Consider the following 17,429-nt stretch of genomic DNA (forward strand, 5'->3'; position numbering starts at 1 on the left):
CTAAAACTGTCGAAAACTGAAAAGCTCTAGCGTGTGTTCTTATTACACTGAGAAACTTTGCTGAAGACTGCAAATACGTTGGATAGAGTTTCAGAATACTGGTCCGTGTATTCCATGTAATAAATACATAGCAATTGTATTTTTACATGAAACCCATGAATATATTCAGACTGAAGTATCACAAAAACACAAAAAAAAAACACATTTATCAAAATTTGAAAAAATAAAGATTTTTTGATGGACAATTTTTAAAAAAAATCATGGTTTGCTAATACCTGCTAACAAATTTTGTGTAATATTTTCACTTAAGTGCTTCAAAAACTTTTGTACTCGGAAGAAAACTACGTAATAATTCAATTTCTATCGAGAAAAAAATTGTAAGAAATTATTTCGCGTGAACTCATAAAATTATCACAATAAAACGTGAAATTCAGACAAATTTTATAAAAACTCGTAGATCTTTGAAACTTGAAGAGTTAGAAATTTCATTGGCTAGAGCAGTGGTATTTACGGAATCGTAATGATGAACTGAAGCCAAAAATCGACCTCAGACATTTTGAATTCTAAGATGGAGACTTCCGGTGTCTGGAAAACAGCGGAAAATGCCCTAATACCACCCAATATGGGTATTTTCGGAATCGTGATGATGCACTGAAGCCACAAATCGACCTCAGACATTTTAAATTCTAAGATGGCGACTTCCGGTGTCTGGAAAACAGCGGAAAATGACCTAATACCACCCAATATGGGTATTTTCGGAATCGTGATGATGCACTGAAGCCACAAATCGATCTCAGACACAGTTTGAATTGTAAGATGGCAACTTCCGGTTTCTGGAAAACAGCCAAAAATGGTCGATTTCCATCCAATATGAGTATCTCCGGAACCAGAATGATGCAGGGAGCTAAAAATTGACCTCAGACACCATTTAGAATTGTAAGATGGCAACTACTGGGAAACTGCCAAAAATGAACGAACACTTCTCAATATGGATATTTACGTAATTGAGATGATGCATAGAAGCCAAGCATTGACCCTGAACACCATTTTGAATTCGAAGATGACCACTCGCAGTTTCTGGAAAACAACGAAAATAACTGAATACCACGCAATATGGGTATTTCCGGAATCAGGTTGATGCAAGAACAGATAAAAATGACCGACGACCAAAAAAAAAAGAAAATGACCAATATGGATATAGGGTAGGGAACATATTTTGAGCAGCTTTAGGAACCGCCTGTGTATTCAGACGAAATACTCGAAATGTGTTGGGTGAAACTCAAACAGTAGTAAATCAATCTGTTCGCTATCGTTTTCTCTATCAGAACTTGTTTTCAGATTGTGCAACTAAGTTAGCAAACTTTGACAATCGTGAATCAAAGTTACGAATCAAGGGTCACTATTCCAATCACCCCGAACCTATTTTAAGCAGTTTCCATCTGTTTTGCAGGTGTTTTTTTTCAGCACCTGAAGTGGCTCCTGAATGGCTGCAATATAGGTTGATTTGTTTCAATTGCAATCGTTCACAGATTACTTTGTGATTAACGGTATTACTTATATTCGTAAGGCAGCTAGACAATCAAAGTTTTCGTTTCCATTATTGAAATTGTCGATATTGATCAAAATGCAGGAGTTTGAGGCCAGTTTTCTTCGACTGATTAAAATAGGCGCTACTGCTTAAGCCGTTCCTTACCCTAATCAAAATAAAGGTGATGTACAAAAGCCAAAAGTCTAGGACGTTGTCATTCCGATGAAACCAACCAATTCAAACGATTTGTCGTTCGACTTTGATCATATCCTATGGCTGATTCGTCGTGCATCTGCAGACTATTATTATTTCCTGTATGGACTTCCTCACTGCGACCAGAATCGTAGATCTATTGTGAGAGGACTATAGGGGCCGTTCAATAATTACGTAAGCATTTTTTTTCACTTTCTCAACCCCCCTCCCTCCCTCGTAAGACATTGTAAGATTTTTTGATACTCCCCTCCCCCCTAGTAAGATATTACTGCCAGCAGATTTAGATTTTAACTTTAGTTTTATCATCCTGAAGCAAGTACAATACTTCGTTTCCCCTTCGGTCCTTATTCGAGTTAATAGTCCTTTTTAGGAATTTCACTGTCCACACCTTCATGAATATGGTTATTTGAACAGCAGCATTAACAATATTTTTCTTACGTAAGATAATCAATTTACCCCCCTCCCTCCCTTGTAAGATAACGTAAGAAAATTGCACACACCCCCTCCCCTCCTATTTGCGGCCCCATAAACAAATCGCAAGGAATCAATGGCTTTGAAATGTTTAGAATTATTGGTGCTATGACACTCATAATAACCCGGATTCCGCGGCAGATGTCACTTTGCGACGTTTTTCGCACTTACGTGAGTCCCGTAATAGGATTTTGTTCACTTCACTCTGGTTTCACCGTGAAGTGACTCCCGTAATAAGCACCATTAAATTGAACACAAAAAAGGGTGAGACGAAGTTTGCCGGGTCAGCTAGTAGTATATATTTAAAACAAGTACTGTTATGTGCTCCCGAAATCCTCTATGGCTATTGGTGAAATTTCCATCGTCTACTTCATGAAATAAATTCGAGAATTCTATGAGGTACTATGAGATAAATCGGGGTGAAATTCACCCGCAAAATCCATACATTCTATTGGAAATGTGCTTTTTTTCTATATGTTCATGATATATGATGATTCCTGAACTGGAAAATATCAACCACAGTTAGTTTGGAAACGAAAATAACGATATTTCAGGTTAAAAATTATTCATTGTGGTTCCTAAGCTGCAGTTTGCTAAACTTGCGCTCATTTGATCACCGTTAGATCGATTTCAATTTGGTTTGTTGCAAAAGTTCAAAAACTAGCTCTGAAATGAAAATCTTTATAATTTTCTGCGAATTCATCCATATTACCACAGATAACAGATATCCAAGCTAACTTTGCTTCATGTGTAAAAAGACGTAACGGTTTTTTGGCATGTCGCAATACGCAGTATGGTGGCGCTAAGAACACTTAGTAGTCAATGATTCGATAAAATCGATAGTTTTCCAGCTTTTATCGATATTATCGCAATGAGAATGGTTGCCGTTTTTAAATGTAGAAATTTTGAGCAGTCGTAATGTGTACATTATCGACTTATTTATTCAATCCCTCTGTATATTTGCGATAAATTTGTTTGTTTTAGTGTTGGTTTGAAAAAATAAATACATAAACCTCACAAAATCTATGTTATATCGTTGCATAAACAGCGACTGTATAATCTGTAAGAATTTTCATGCGTCTGGCAGCTTTGACCGTAAACCAGCGCAGCCATCACTAAAGTGGTTAAAGTCGCAAGTTGCAGGAAGATGTCGTTAGCATTCCAAACGAGTAAGAATTTGAAATCTTACACACGATTTCTGGAGTTTTTTGTTCTAGCTTGGATGTCTGTTATCTGTGATATTACTTTGATGGTATGAAATAATCATTGTTGAAAAATATATTTTGAACTTTTATCAAACTTTACTCACTTCTCCAAATTTAACGTAATTAACCCTTAATTTAGATTACTTAAAGTAAATTCAATACTATTTTTGATATTTGGAAACTTGTTTGATTAAATTTTATTGAGTTTTGACTGAGTTAGAAGAATTTTTCGAAAATTTGTGAAACTGCACTGGGCATGCAAGAGTTAACTTTGACAGGTATGTGGATTTTTCAAAAGTTACATTTTATGACACGTAAACATTGCCTAGTGTTGTAAGATTAGTAACGTGTGATTAGAATTTTTATTCCGAATTTTCAGGTGATCAATTTCACCCCACTGATCAATTTCATCCCACTGATCAATTTCACCCCATTCCACGGTACTTATGATAAAGCGCTTATTGAAAAATGATCAAAAATAATGATAAGTAGGGTATCGGCTCTATTGTCGTCAGGTTAACGGGGGGGTTAACGAAGTCATAGAGAACTTACCTTTTGCAGAAAGACGTTCTGCATTTTGATGAGCCATCATGCAAGAAACTGACGCTCTAGGACATCATTTACCCCCCCTGACGCTAATAGATAAAACCTGTCGATAAAAGAACGGATATCCTATCTAGCTTTTTTATCTTTATGGTTAGTAGAACAAGTTGTTCTACGATTTTATAGCTGCTTTAATTATTAACAACTTAAAAGAAAGGGTTTCTCTATCTTTGAAAATAACTGATTTAAATTCAAAAAACTAATTTTTCGCTCTTACTGCTTTTATTTAAATTGTTACATTAAAACTATCTTTGAACGACTTCTAGGGCTTTTTGAGAGAAACAATTTGCAATGCTGACATCGTGAATATTTAATTAAACCTAATAATAGGGTGCCCAATAAAAACGGCTTTATTCGCAGTATTTTATTTTCAAACATCCATAATTTTTTAACCAATTAATGGCGTCGGGTCCACCTGTGCACTGCACAGCTACACTATTCCCTAATATCCGAGCATATGCAATTATCGAAATATAATAACCTATAAAAACAAGTAAGCATACTAGCGACACCCTTTAATTCAAAGCATCAATCACTTAGGTTTGATTTGCTTCTTTCATTTAAGGAAAAAGAACTTAAATAAATGTTCGGTGCACATGTGACGAAATCAACCACGCGACGCCTCTGGAACCAGTTGATTGATTTTTTATCTTTATAGATCTAAATAGGCTTTTTTTCTAGTTTTTCGATCACAAATATGAATACTTTCGTTAAACTTGTTGTTAAAAAAAAATTATTGCTGGGAAAAAACTCGAACTTGCGATTGCGATCTAATGTCAATCACCTTTATTAAATAATTTACGCTCCCGGAAGATAAACCAAAGTGCTTCACGTCAGAACCATAACTAGATATATATGACAATCGATTATGAAAATAATTAAAATTAATTCATTATTATTATTGATAAAATTAAATTAAATTATACGGCATTTGTATTTTGATCAACACTAAACGGAACCAGCTCTCTGAATTGTAGCACGCGGTTTTGTGAAGCATCCGAGGGAATTGGTTCCTTTGTTGTATTCTTAGTCTCCTACGAAAACAAGAACATGAAACAGTTATGCTAATAATGTAATAAACAAAAAAAACCTTAATTTAAAACCGTTAAAAACAGCTTACCCAGCAAAGTTATCTCTCATAGCAAGTATAAATATTTGTCGGAAGGAGAATCGTGATTCGATTTGACTTTAAGTAATTTCCAGTAGCTCCTGATCGATTATTCCTGCATATCAATAAAATTAAACATTATTAGTTTCCAACACTTTTAATCGAACTAATTACCTAGTATACACATCGGCATCTATATCACTTAAGTAATGTTAAATTGATTATCCTATATCCCGTTACCCAGTCAACTATCTGCGCCAATCAGAATCTACTTGGTGGTTGACTTTTTGCTGTTCCCGACGATCCAAATTTTCGGCAGATTATTGATAATTAGTACATTTATGGTAGCGACTTATAAATTTTTTATCGCCATTCTCCCAGAACTAACGGCAAACCTCAATCAATTTCTATCGGCTGTGCTCAATTTCCAACATTTTTTAAATTAATTACCGCATTGTTTCTTAGCACTGAACATTTCACTAGAACAATAATGTCCAACTTATTCGATTTTTTCACACAAAACCACCAAAGCATCCCGCGGCGACAGCGATTTGTACAAACATTTGCAACTTGCAAAAAACAAGAAAAAAGTACCGGCGCCGTCGATTTGTAGAGAGATACGTATAGCGATTCATTTAGATTTTAAAAAATCCATTGTCACAAATGTTTTTCTTGAAAATGTTACACAAACTTCGCTAAACTAGAAATTTTCTTCGGCCATTTTTCAAAAAAAAAAACCTTACACAAAACAGCAGGAAAACGAGAAACAAACCCGCGACGACGGCGATTCGTACATTCGTTTCCGCAACTTTCGACTAACGGTGCTCCGTTTCTGAAACTGAAGATTTCAAAAATCGATTGTCACAAATCCTGGATGTTTTTCTGGATGTTGCACACACTTCACGAAACAACAAATTTTCTTCAACTTATTCAATTTTTTTCAAAGAACCAACACCAAGCAGCGAAACAACGAGGAAAAACTACCGGCGCTGGCGATTCTCGCAGCGATTCGCAACTTTCGACTGACTTTGATGTTCCGTTCCGTTACCAAAATGAATTTTAGAAAATCGATAACGTTTATTTATTAAACAATCCACTAAATAAATTTTCTTCGGCTCATTCGATTTTTCCAGTTAACTAACACAAAACAGCAAAAAAAAAAAGAGAAAAACCTACCGGCGCCGGCGATTTGTAAAAAGATTCGTATAGCGATCCACAATTTTTGACTAACGTTGCTGCTCCGTTTGCAAAACTGGAAACTGTTTTAAAAATCCATGTCACATATGTTTTTCTTGAAAATGTTGCACACATTTCGCATAGCTAGAAATTTTCTTCAGCCAAATGATTTTTCAAAAACACAAAACGAGAAAAACCCGTGGCGACGGCGATTCGTACAGCCATCCGCAACTTTCGACTGGCGGTATTCCGTTCCCAAAACTGGAAAATTTTTAGAAATCGATTACCGCAAATGTTGCACACACTTCACAAAACAAATTTTCTTCGGCTTATTCGATTTTTCAAAAAATAAAACTTGCACAAAACAGCAGAAAAACGAGAAAAAACTACCGGCGCCGGCGATTCGTACAGCGATTCGCAACTTTTGACTGACGTTTGCGAACGAGAGCAAAAAGAATACGGATACGCATACGTACGTAAACAAGAATGGCACGTTCGTACGAAAGCAACGATGTTCGAAAGCTCGAATTGGTTAGAACGAATCGGATTCGTATGTGTTCGTATCGCATTCGTACGCCGCTGCTGCTTTCGTACGAAAGCGATACGGCCGTAAACAAGAATAAGGGTGTACATCTCAGACAATCGAGCCGCTTTTCGCGATTCAGCCTTCGTGTTTTTCAGCCTTACGTAGTTTACAACCTTTCGTGATTTCAGTCTTCCGTATTTCAGCTTTTGGTAGTAAACCACTGTTAAATTGTTCGAAACCTATGTACTCGTTCATAGGTCTACAAAATAGCTGCTAATGGAACATACCTGCAAACTGAAAGCATACTGTACATAATCTGTCTCCATTTCTTCAAAAAAAAAACATGAAGTTAGTTTATTTATCTATAAAGCAGCACTAAAACTTTTTCAGCTTGGACAGTTTATTGTTCCTTTGTATGGCCATTCGACGCAGCTTTCTCCAGTACGCTTTAGTGTCCGGATCTAACTCTTCAAGAGTCAGTGGTTTACCAACATGCAGGTTCCACAGCCAATCGGGATACTCTGAATCTGGTTTAAGCTTCACGTCCTCACCTGTTTTCAGCCAATTGCTTCCACATACATAATTCACAAGTTTAGCAGCATCCGTTTCCACAGGTATAACTTTTTTCTCTACCACCGGTCCGAGCTTTCCTAGTTTCTTTTTCTTCGATCCGAGCGCTGTAAGGCAAAATGGCATGATTTAGCTTCTATTTATTTTGTTTGCCTTGTTGAACAATTTACCTCCTCCCGGTTTCGGGGTTGCATAATTTCTAACTGCGGAAGTTTGTATGAAGCAGCATCTTCGCAGTAAAGTGGTTAAACTAGATTGCAATAGTGAGTTCATAGTTTGAACAAAAGTTTGATACTTAATTTTAATACAAATATAATCTAACGAATTCTTATTTGTTTACTAGTTTTTTTGATTGAAGTCTCTCGAAATCTATACGAAAATCACATGCTCGAACATTTGGAGCTGTCAATTTTATGTTCTCTTTTCTGTTGTAACACTCTCAATAGCTCTCTCTATATACTTGAAGCATCATCGGGTGTTCATTCTTGCGAAATGAACTCATTGATAACCAAGCCATTTAGTAAACAAAGCATGCACAATTATTTCTTGTAGGTTTATTCAATAGTATTTTGCATGGAATAAAAAAAAAACATAATGGTTTCAATGAGAACTCTAGTTAAAACTGCCGCCTACATTGGCGTAGGTGGAATTACAGCTGCATTGTTTATGAAAACAAAAATGGAAGATCGAGTCCGGACTCAGGTCTACTACAGAGAGTCTCTGAAACTACTACGAGGACATCCTGGTAAGTACTTAAATGATTTAACATACAACGTACTAAGAATAAATAACTGTTTCAGGAGCAATTCAATTGCTAGGCGAACCAATCAAAGATTTGGGATTTGATTTTGGCGAGGAGAGCAAAAAGTACGGCAATGGTAAGATTGATGGGTTTGCTGTTCCGGTAAAAGGAACCAAGAAGCGCGGAAAATACTATTTTTGGGCAGAACATAAGGATAATGAATGGAGTATAACGAGAGCTGAGCTGGAACTAGACAAGGAACCAGGTCGACGATTGGTGATTCGGAAATCAGAATAGATCACATAGCCAAGTGAAAATATTTAAATAATTTTACATATGTATTTAGCTGGATGCCTCAAATAGAAATAGAGTTGATTTCGACCATTTTACAGGAATTGTTTGTTAGCACCACAACGTCGAACCACCCTTTTTTTCAATTATCTACATACTAATGTGCCTTCTGTATATTGTATGACGAAAAACGAAACAATCGTCGATTACTGTTAGAGTATACTTACTTTAATGCGAATTACTGTATCCTGGAGTGAGCTCTTCAAAGTACAGTCCTAAGGACACCCTGCAACCATTTGTTTTCATTTTAAAGCCTAGAAAATCTACATCAATATTTTCGTTCGGATCAATTCGAACGTTGGAATGTTCTTTTATTTATCTCATTCGAAAATGAGAATAGCACTGTCAGGTTTACTTGAATCAAACTGTTCATGGAATATTTGATACACGGCGATAATGTTGAAGTACACTATCATAGTGGTAGAAATCAGCGGTCAAACGGATTCACAAGGAAGCAAAGTGACTCCAACCAAAATCGCTGAACAATTCATCATCTACTTGTTGTCTGAAAATGGGAACGGATGAGAACAGCGCAATTTTACTTCTCACAAACATTTGCATGTCGTTCGAGCAACCAACAGGTCTAACTCTTTCTGTTCCACAAAGTTTTCGCTAAAACTTTCGTTTGAGAAACATGTTTGTGAGGAAAATGCTGGAACAAGTTGTCCTCATTTCATCTAAAACTGCGGTTTCAGATCACCACACTGTGGATACCTTTTTTGAACAAAACCCCATTATTACGAATTAGTTAGGTTTAGTTTTGTATATGATACGATAAGATACCAAATCATCAATTTGTCCTTTCATTCAGAAAAACCAAATATAAACGACAATTAATAAAAAGAACATATATTTCAATCGGGACACGAAGAAATTAGTGCTGGCTATTCAACCGTTTGACTGATTTAAAAAAAAAAATCAATGTAAGTTTAGTTGAATGAGAATTGAGAGAGCGAGAACAATATGATCAATGAATAAGTCGCGTTCGGATACTACGAAATTGCCATTCCTCTGGCCGTTGCACGTTTTTATATGAATTTTTATTTAATTTTCATATATATGTAATAATAATTAAATATACATTACTTTTATTTTTTTTTCAATTTAATATAGTTATTTTGTTTCTTCTTACCTTGTTTTCAAGTTTTTATTACCTCATAATTACTCAACGGTTCATGCATGTATTGTGTTACTTTTTTCATTCTACTGTTCACTATTCATCTGCTTCACCTTAACATTGTCCTTACAGCAGCGTTTGTCAGTGTAAATGTTTGTCTGAAATTTTTTGCTCTTATTTTAGCGGTGATTTATCGATTCGTGTTTTTTGTTCGCTTTGTTTGCCAATTATAAGACTATGTCTGTGTTGTACGCGATTAGCTTTCAGAAGGGGTTGGAATTCTAGCTTATATTTTATTCTTTAGTTAGAATGAAATGTTCTCGTTTCTGGTTAACATAGCTACTTTTTGTTGCGCAGTGGGTGGCACTATCTCTAACCACCTTTTTTGTTCTGAATTACGTCTGACTTCGGGAGTGACGATTGCTGCATGCTTCAATGCACCACTTTTTTACCACACCCAGAGGGATTCTACAGGAACATACTATGAATGAAAAATATGATTGACGTTAAACATTATTTGTTGTCCATGAATACACGAAATTGCCATAACAATCGGTAAAATTTCATAACATTCGATCGCTGTTCAGTTCGTTTAAGAAATTATGTTTTTGTCTGATGTTTTAACAAATACGAACAAATTAGAGAGGAATTCAAGAACCGTAAGTATTTGAAAATTTACCATGATTTGAAACAAACGCAACACATTTTGACAAATATAATTATATTCAATACGATGAATTTCGACTGTATGAAAGAAAATCTTTTAATTCATAATGTTGCAACCTTTAATGACTTTAAAACTTGTACATTTGAATACAATCCCATTTACAACATATACTTTGAGTTAAATTTATGTTGTCTGTCGCTAACCGGGTTACTAGTCGAGCATCTTTTAAATTCAGCACCGATGCTGTTCGGATGTACTAAGAGAAGCAGTATTACCTCGACAGGAGAGAAGAAATAAAACCAAACTATGGGTTTTCAAAGGACGGGTGCGTTGTCACTGTAGAGGGTTGTAAACTACAACATTAAACTATTGAGCGCATTAACTGTCGCCTAATCAAATTGCATGCTGACTACCACCTCTGGCGATTTTTTATGCCGTTGCTATTTTTATAAACTATGTTACTCTGCAGCAGCATTCCTGCAGCTCCTAATCGATTCATATACTCAATTGTATACACTTGCGCGCCGATGAGCCGCGTGAACGTGAAACTTTGTATCTAATAAAAAAAGGTCTTTGCATCGGGTAAAACGCCGATTAATCGAGTTTTTCTCGTCCTAGGTGTCTGTAGTAATATGTTAGTGTTAAATTTCTTGTTCGTTCTATAATTGATTTCGGAATTTTTTTTATCTGTTCACTAGATTAACTTTCTTTTCTATCCCTATAGCGATGCATTTACAGCAATATTCTTCCCCGTTGTCTTGCATTTCGGAGATAAATTGGCTTTAGTTGTCATATAGGTGTGTTTGGGGCATTCCCGTTTGGCATAAGAAAATTTCCAGCAATTCAAATCAAAGTCGATTCTATCAAGAATGCGTTTCGTGTAGGACAATCGAGGAATTGATTTTTCTTCGATAGGAGGCATAAGAGCGGTTTTAAGTGAACAATAAAATGAGACTGCCCGGAAACATAATCTCTTCCGTCACCTAGAATCGAGGTAGGACAAATGCAAACGTAAAATTTTAAAAACGAAGTTTCAATAGTTGATCATATACTCTAATCAAACGAACACTTATGCCAACCGGGCCTAACTAAGTGCAAGTTTCCGTATAATTTTAAGTGAGTGACATTGTTTGATTTTGTTGTTCTTGCTTGCGTACGTTTATTGTAAAAAAAACGATGCTGCTGGTTCGAATAACTGTTTGGAAATAATTGTTGAATTTGTTACAATTTTCTGCAGGTTGATTTTGCGCCGCGCAGCGACACTTGTGTGCTCACTAGTTTTGCTAGACCTTTAGCGCGGAACACGATCGCCTAAGCCCTGTGTGTTGCGTATGTTTTGTTTTTATTTTATTTCATGTTAAGCGCATCCATGTTTCATATTAAGCGCTTTCGCATAATAAATCGAAACGGATCGATTACTGTGTTTTCAGTTCCTTCCCGATACTGTACGATACTATTTTGCTCCAATCGATTTTTGTTCTAGTAACGGGGAGCTGTCTCCGCAGCGCCTTAAATGTTGTGTCCGACATCGTTTGATAGTTTTCCGAAATTGCCGTTTGGTAATCGTGCTCGTTTTCCTCAATCAGTCGTATGATCTCCTTGGCGGTGGCAGCTTCGTTCGTAATGACAACCGCTTCACGGCAGTCCTTCGAGGAAACCAACTGCACGTTGCCGTCCTCGTAGTAGTGCACTTGCAGTTTGAGCATCCCTTTTAGTTCAGCTGTTCCGCCTCCGGTTACTGGGAAGCTAATGGACCACACGGAACGCCACCGCCCGTTCCAGAAGTTTTTCGGTTGGAATTGATGGTCTTCAATGCACACGTTCAATGTGATCTGTCCATTACTGGTGCGGCCGAAGGTCGAACATGATCCGTTACGATAATGGTTTGCACTGTACGTTAGCGATTCGATATCGAGCATCGCGCGCCACTGCTCCGAAATGTGATCACCGTCATGGTTCTGTAGATCCGACGCTTCCTTGCGAAGATGATCAAACTTGAAGCTTTGTTTCGTCCGTGGGTCGAAGAACCGGCCACCACCTGAAAAGAGCGATAGACATATAATAATCGTTTGTGTTTATCACTCATTTTTTATCATGAAAAACGAAAGCTGATAGCAGAAAATGATAATTGTGAGCATTGTGCCATTTCATTTCGCGGCATTGTGGTTAGCGAATGATGAGTCACACTCTGTGAACTCGGTATGTGGCAGCATACCCAGTTTCTAATGCTTGCTTACTTCAATAAGCTGTGATTGAAAAAAAAAACACATTGAATCCGAAACTGTTCTTTTGATTTTTAAAGTCATTCAAATTAGTTCTCGGAATGTGCGCTCAAACACATTTTCCGTTATGTCAATAACGTGCTTACACAATACAGTAACAATTCGCTAAGTGTGCTAAGTTAAATAACGCGCTCGCTAACAGAGCTGATATTTCAAATGTAAATAAACACCGAGTGGGGTTTCGATGCATTGTCGATTTAAAAAGCTCCTACGGGTATATTTCTACAGCTATTTCTTTTTAAATTTCTTATTACTTAAACAGGATATGATCATTACATTCAAGTTGGAAGTCTGAGTTTTGACAACAAAATTCAAAACGCTGACTTTTTTAAGTTTATTTGCTTAACTGGACTACACCTAGCGAATGCCCAGTTAATAAGCAGCTCAGTTAAAGAGCATTCAGTTAGCAAGCAGTTACCTACTTACAAAGCAACCAGAAGACATTTACTTCGTTGTTTTCACATTCAGCGCATTTGCAGCAATGATAAACCACCAAAAGTATTTCGATTTTGATAGTAACGGTAAGCTTTAAATATGCCTATACTGCCGCTCCAAGCATAACTGTCCCATATTCTGTGCAAACCTTATGGACGCTGGGGCAGTTATGCTTGGAGCGGCAGTATAGCTGAGAAATAAATAATTGTTCTCATAGCTGTATCAGACAGGCTTCACTTTATGTGGTGTAAAAATTACATGAAAAACTCAAAAATCGAAATTAAAATATGAACGATCCCAGTTGAACAAATCAACAAAAAAGCAGAGACTGGTAAATTTCAGAATCTGTCTGAAAAAGCACTCAAATTCTGAAATACGCACAAAGAAAAAAAAAAACGACTTCGATTTTTCACATCTTGCTTTTTACTTGTAAAAAATGGAGTGGAAATAAATTAATGATTCAAATATAAATAATTATGATTCAAATATAGGTTGATATTTTCTGTAAATCAAATAAAAGGTTTGATCATGCAGACTTTTTAACATATTTACAGGTGCATTAGCTGTGTATGTATTTCGAACAAATTTATGGAATCATTCTGCAATCTAATCAAGTGCAAAAACCATCTCTAATCCATCATAGGGTGGATGTATACAGCAGCTATATATTTAGATTTCCAGTTGGTAATGGTTTGCATATATGACAGCCTGGGACACAATTTCTACAGTATCAAAATATACCTTTTTAGTCCAGCGCGATGACAAACTTTGCACTGATTAAGGTGTTTCCGAATTCGAAGCAGTTCAGAAACCCGCATTACAACGTGATCGCTTTGTTTTGTTATCAGTTGCGAAGCTCGCTTGGTTCCAGATACCGCTCAAAAACCATACACTGCGTCGCGTTCGACGTAGCAGCTGATATTTATTTCCTGTCTGTCTCTGTTTCTTTAAATTTATCAATTTATTGCATACACATGACTGAAATGCATCTTGTGTTTTCACAACAGAGGAATAGAGGAGACGCTTCTGCGCGATACCATACCATATAAGGCGATAACCCTGTTTGTACGAATAAATGTTACTGTACCAGGCACCTTTTGATTGGACGGCATGCTGCTATCCGAAATGATGAAGGTGCATTTCCAATCATTATGCTGAATAAGTAGTTCTTTTTTGTTTATTCTTTGCAGTAACTTTACTAGGTATTTAAACTGGATAGTCAACCAACATTTTCCCTATAGTTTAACAAATGGCAATAAAATATTTTGATTGCACAATAACGTTTGAATGCCGCAGGTGGTATTTGGATTTCTTTTTTGCAAACATATCGCTGGTGAATTGCAATTGTCTTTAGATAATAGACATACACTTTGAGTTCAACAAGTATTTTAGTTATTAGGTACATAAAAAGTAAAAAATATAAGTATAGTAATCCTTCAAACACCACAACTCTAGCAGCCTTGTTATTACCCTGGCTACTTATAAACTCACATTACCCTCTCAACCTTCTATGACTCACAAAATCAACCAGAAAAGTCTACTCCATATCGTACGACATTGGTAAATATGAAACATCAGAGCATGATTGCTTACACAGTACTGGTAACTTATACATAATTCAAGTAAATCAATGACCAACTTATTGTTCTATGTATTTTAGAGCGCGTTCAAGGTAAGTTTTACTAAAATAAACACGTTCCTCTTTTTTGCTTTTCAAAAACAACTGGTAGGTATTCGACAATAGATAGTAGTGGAAACAGAACAGAAAGGATTCTATAAATAAAGTAGGTACTATCTCCGTGATTCGAGACGAATCAAGCATTGTTTTCATGCTCCGCTACATTTTGTCTTCTAACACTTGCTGCTGGCTTATGGGGTGAAGTATACTAAACTAGCACTCACCCAGATCGTTGAACTCTGTGACTAACACGGCAAGCTCCGAGCCCTCCAGAATTATAGGAGTAAGCTGGTCTTTGTTGTACTGGGCACATGCTGCACTAGCACCGTCTTTTAAAAGCCGGTCATCATTCAGCAGCTCGCGAACGTCGTTGAACACTTCGTTGAACTCACCCGGAGGCGCATGCAGGATGAAATCATTTACTATACGAATCTTCTCCTGGTCACTTATCACATCATCCACATCTGCCATTTTCTTGTGATGTGTTGTGCTCCGATTTGTGTCGATTGCTGCTGTGGTGTGTTCGTTTTTATGGTTTGCTGTATAACTTGTCGTACACAATAAATGAATTAACTATGGCAAAAACTAAAAATGCACTTCTTTCAGGAAATTTTCTACAACTATTTCCTTTTATGTTATCTCACAACACTCACTGTGTAACTACCAGACCAGCACTTTTTTCTTTTCGTTTTGACACTTGTACATACGAATTTCTTCGTTGGATTCTTTTCTTAACAACGAACTTGAAGTTTGATGATGTGTTCACTCGAAACGAATCAGCGCTCCCAGTATACTAGAAAAGAAAAAATAAACCGTTTTATGAAAATGGTACAATTTTATCTTAAAATAAAAAGAAATGCGTCTAGTTTGAAACACAGTAAATAAGCTGGAACAGCGGTACATTTTTATTTCTGCTATTCAACTCATCGCATGTTTTATTGAAACAGTAGATCGGTTATATTTAGAATGGTGGGTACGGTTAGTTACACAGTAAACTGAGATAATTTGTGTTAGCCCGAAAAAAGTAAGATGAGATAAAAATAAGTTCAAAACTTCATTATTCAAAAACAAGCCAACTTGAGAAACAAAAAATCGTCGGAAAGCTCTATCAAATGCCGAAAGTTTGAAGTCACTTTTAAGACGGTAGGCAAACTAACAAATCAATATCGACCTCAAATGTGCATACTATTGGAAAATCCAGCTTAACTAGCAAAAACACCTCAGTACCAAGAAATAAATTAAATAGATCACAAATGGATCATCGCGATGATAAATCAAATCCTAATTAAATAATATTTGTGGGTACTAACTGTGGTGCATTAACACAAGTTGCCGAGTTTTTCGAAGTTCCATAATTTTAGTTACAACTTCAATTTTTTATTGTTATGAGCCTCCTAATTGGCCTCGAGGTACGATGCTGGCCAAACAACCCAGTCGTCGAATGTTCGAATCTCGGCTCGGAAGAGACTGTTAGTGTCAGTAGGATCGTAGCACTAGCCCCGCAATTGTACTGTACACTAACAGTTGGCTGCGAAGTCTGCGTGTATAATAAACAGTTCGAGTTCCAATACGGAAATTTATTACAGACGGATAGACATAACACTATGAACAAATTTCCAATAAAATTATAACAACAGTCATTGACGTAACACTAGCACCGTCCCGCATAAGCATAAACGGATGATAATCCATACGGTTTAACAATACCCAATACAATTGGTACTATATCTCGAGCTAGTTGTTAGGCACGTTTTATGGTTATTGATTATGCGGGATCTGTTGCCGAAATGGAAATGTGAGAAATGCTGAGGTTCAACTGTTAGAAATTATTAAACTCAAATGCGTGTGAATAACGTGGCACTGGCAACACTGCTAGGTATATGGTGGTAACTCACGGATTAAATGAATTTTTAGCGACGTCTCCTCACCCGCTCTAGTACTTCGTTTACTTACTTGATAGCGATGAGTAATTTTGCTATCTTTCCACCGCCCTGAATTTTCTATTTATTCAATCTTCTTCGAGTATCAATTTTGGATTGACCAAAATTGGCATGTCAGCTCTATGTTAAACGTCTGCTATCAGAGTCGAAGATAGAGACTTATTTTTGGAAACGTATTATTAAGCTATTCAATAGTCAACAGTAATACGAAACCGGAAAAACTTAAATATTTTCAACTGCACGCACTTGAACGAATCGAAAAACACATACGCACTCAGCACAGAAATCAGACTGATTTATCAAAGGAACAGCAACCGAGCAAGGAAACCACGAATTCACTGTTTCCGTACTTTTAATGCTTCTGTCGTGCAAGTTTTGCTTACTAGAGTGGTGACTGACGAGCTAGCTCACCACGTCTGCCTTCAGAGACTATACCCTAGTGTACAGTGCACTTTGTAATCTAGTACGACGATTGAAAATGAGTGACACACACTGTATGCGCGTAACCCTTGTTGCCCATAATTTTGTGTCATACATGTCGCAAAAGATTATAGAACCAGGATGTAGAATCCGAAAACTTCTAGACTTGTCCGATTAATCGTAATTTTGATCGAAGTAATCAGAAATATTTAAATATGACATATACATATAGGCTAAAACTACTGAATGTCCTTTCATTGCCCATGAATTTTAAACAAAGGCCAATATAAATTTTGAATTGTTTTTATGTTCAAGGTTATTAAAGATAGTCAGAATTTGGTCGATGGATATTTGGCGTTTATACTTCCCTGGTTGGTTGAAGCTAAAAATAAATAAC

At 36.5% G+C, this 17,429-nt stretch overlaps 3 protein-coding genes across 3 annotated transcripts; 1 reads left to right on the forward strand and 2 right to left on the reverse strand.

Moving 5' to 3' along the window:
* Positions 1-7,142: 7,142 nt before the first annotated feature.
* On the reverse strand, positions 7,143-7,817 carry LOC129721737 (39S ribosomal protein L54, mitochondrial). Its single transcript, XM_055674650.1, has 2 exons — positions 7,571-7,817; positions 7,143-7,507 (listed from the first exon to the last, which is right to left on the reverse strand). Exons 1-2 carry the CDS (start codon positions 7,671-7,673, stop codon positions 7,206-7,208), a joined length of 405 nt encoding a protein of 134 aa, XP_055530625.1. The 5' UTR covers positions 7,674-7,817; the 3' UTR covers positions 7,143-7,205.
* A 68-nt stretch (positions 7,818-7,885) lies between these two features.
* Positions 7,886-8,531, forward strand: LOC129721738 (uncharacterized). The gene is made up of 2 exons (XM_055674651.1): positions 7,886-8,145; positions 8,201-8,531. The coding sequence occupies exons 1-2, from the start codon at positions 7,995-7,997 to the stop codon at positions 8,437-8,439; spliced, it is 390 nt and encodes a 129-aa protein (XP_055530626.1). The 5' UTR covers positions 7,886-7,994; the 3' UTR covers positions 8,440-8,531.
* A 974-nt stretch (positions 8,532-9,505) lies between these two features.
* LOC129721736 (F-actin-capping protein subunit alpha) lies at positions 9,506-17,046 on the reverse strand. The gene is made up of 3 exons (XM_055674649.1): positions 16,626-17,046; positions 14,897-15,465; positions 9,506-12,315 (listed from the first exon to the last, which is right to left on the reverse strand). Exons 2-3 carry the CDS (start codon positions 15,141-15,143, stop codon positions 11,693-11,695), a joined length of 870 nt encoding a protein of 289 aa, XP_055530624.1. The 5' UTR covers positions 15,144-15,465; positions 16,626-17,046; the 3' UTR covers positions 9,506-11,692.
* Between the last annotated feature and the right edge of the window lie 383 nt (positions 17,047-17,429).

This window comes from Wyeomyia smithii, chromosome 2, assembly GCF_029784165.1.
Source record: "Wyeomyia smithii strain HCP4-BCI-WySm-NY-G18 chromosome 2, ASM2978416v1, whole genome shotgun sequence".
Taxonomy (NCBI): Eukaryota; Metazoa; Arthropoda; class Insecta; order Diptera; family Culicidae; genus Wyeomyia; species Wyeomyia smithii.

Coding starts and splice junctions, on each gene's coding strand:
- LOC129721737 (XM_055674650.1), bottom strand. CDS start 7,673: ATGAACTCACTATTGCAATCTAGTTTAACCACTTTACTGCGAAGATGC. Junction 7,508..7,570: donor AACCCCGAAACCGGGAGGAG/GTAAATTGTTCA, acceptor TTTGCCTTACAG/CGCTCGGATCGAAGAAAAAG.
- LOC129721738 (XM_055674651.1), top strand. CDS start 7,995: ATGGTTTCAATGAGAACTCTAGTTAAAACTGCCGCCTACATTGGCGTA. Junction 8,146..8,200: donor ACTACTACGAGGACATCCTG/GTAAGTACTTAA, acceptor TAACTGTTTCAG/GAGCAATTCAATTGCTAGGC.
- LOC129721736 (XM_055674649.1), bottom strand. CDS start 15,143: ATGGCAGATGTGGATGATGTGATAAGTGACCAGGAGAAGATTCGTATA. Junction 12,316..14,896: donor CACAGAGTTCAACGATCTGG/GTGAGTGCTAGT, acceptor CGCTCTTTTCAG/GTGGTGGCCGGTTCTTCGAC.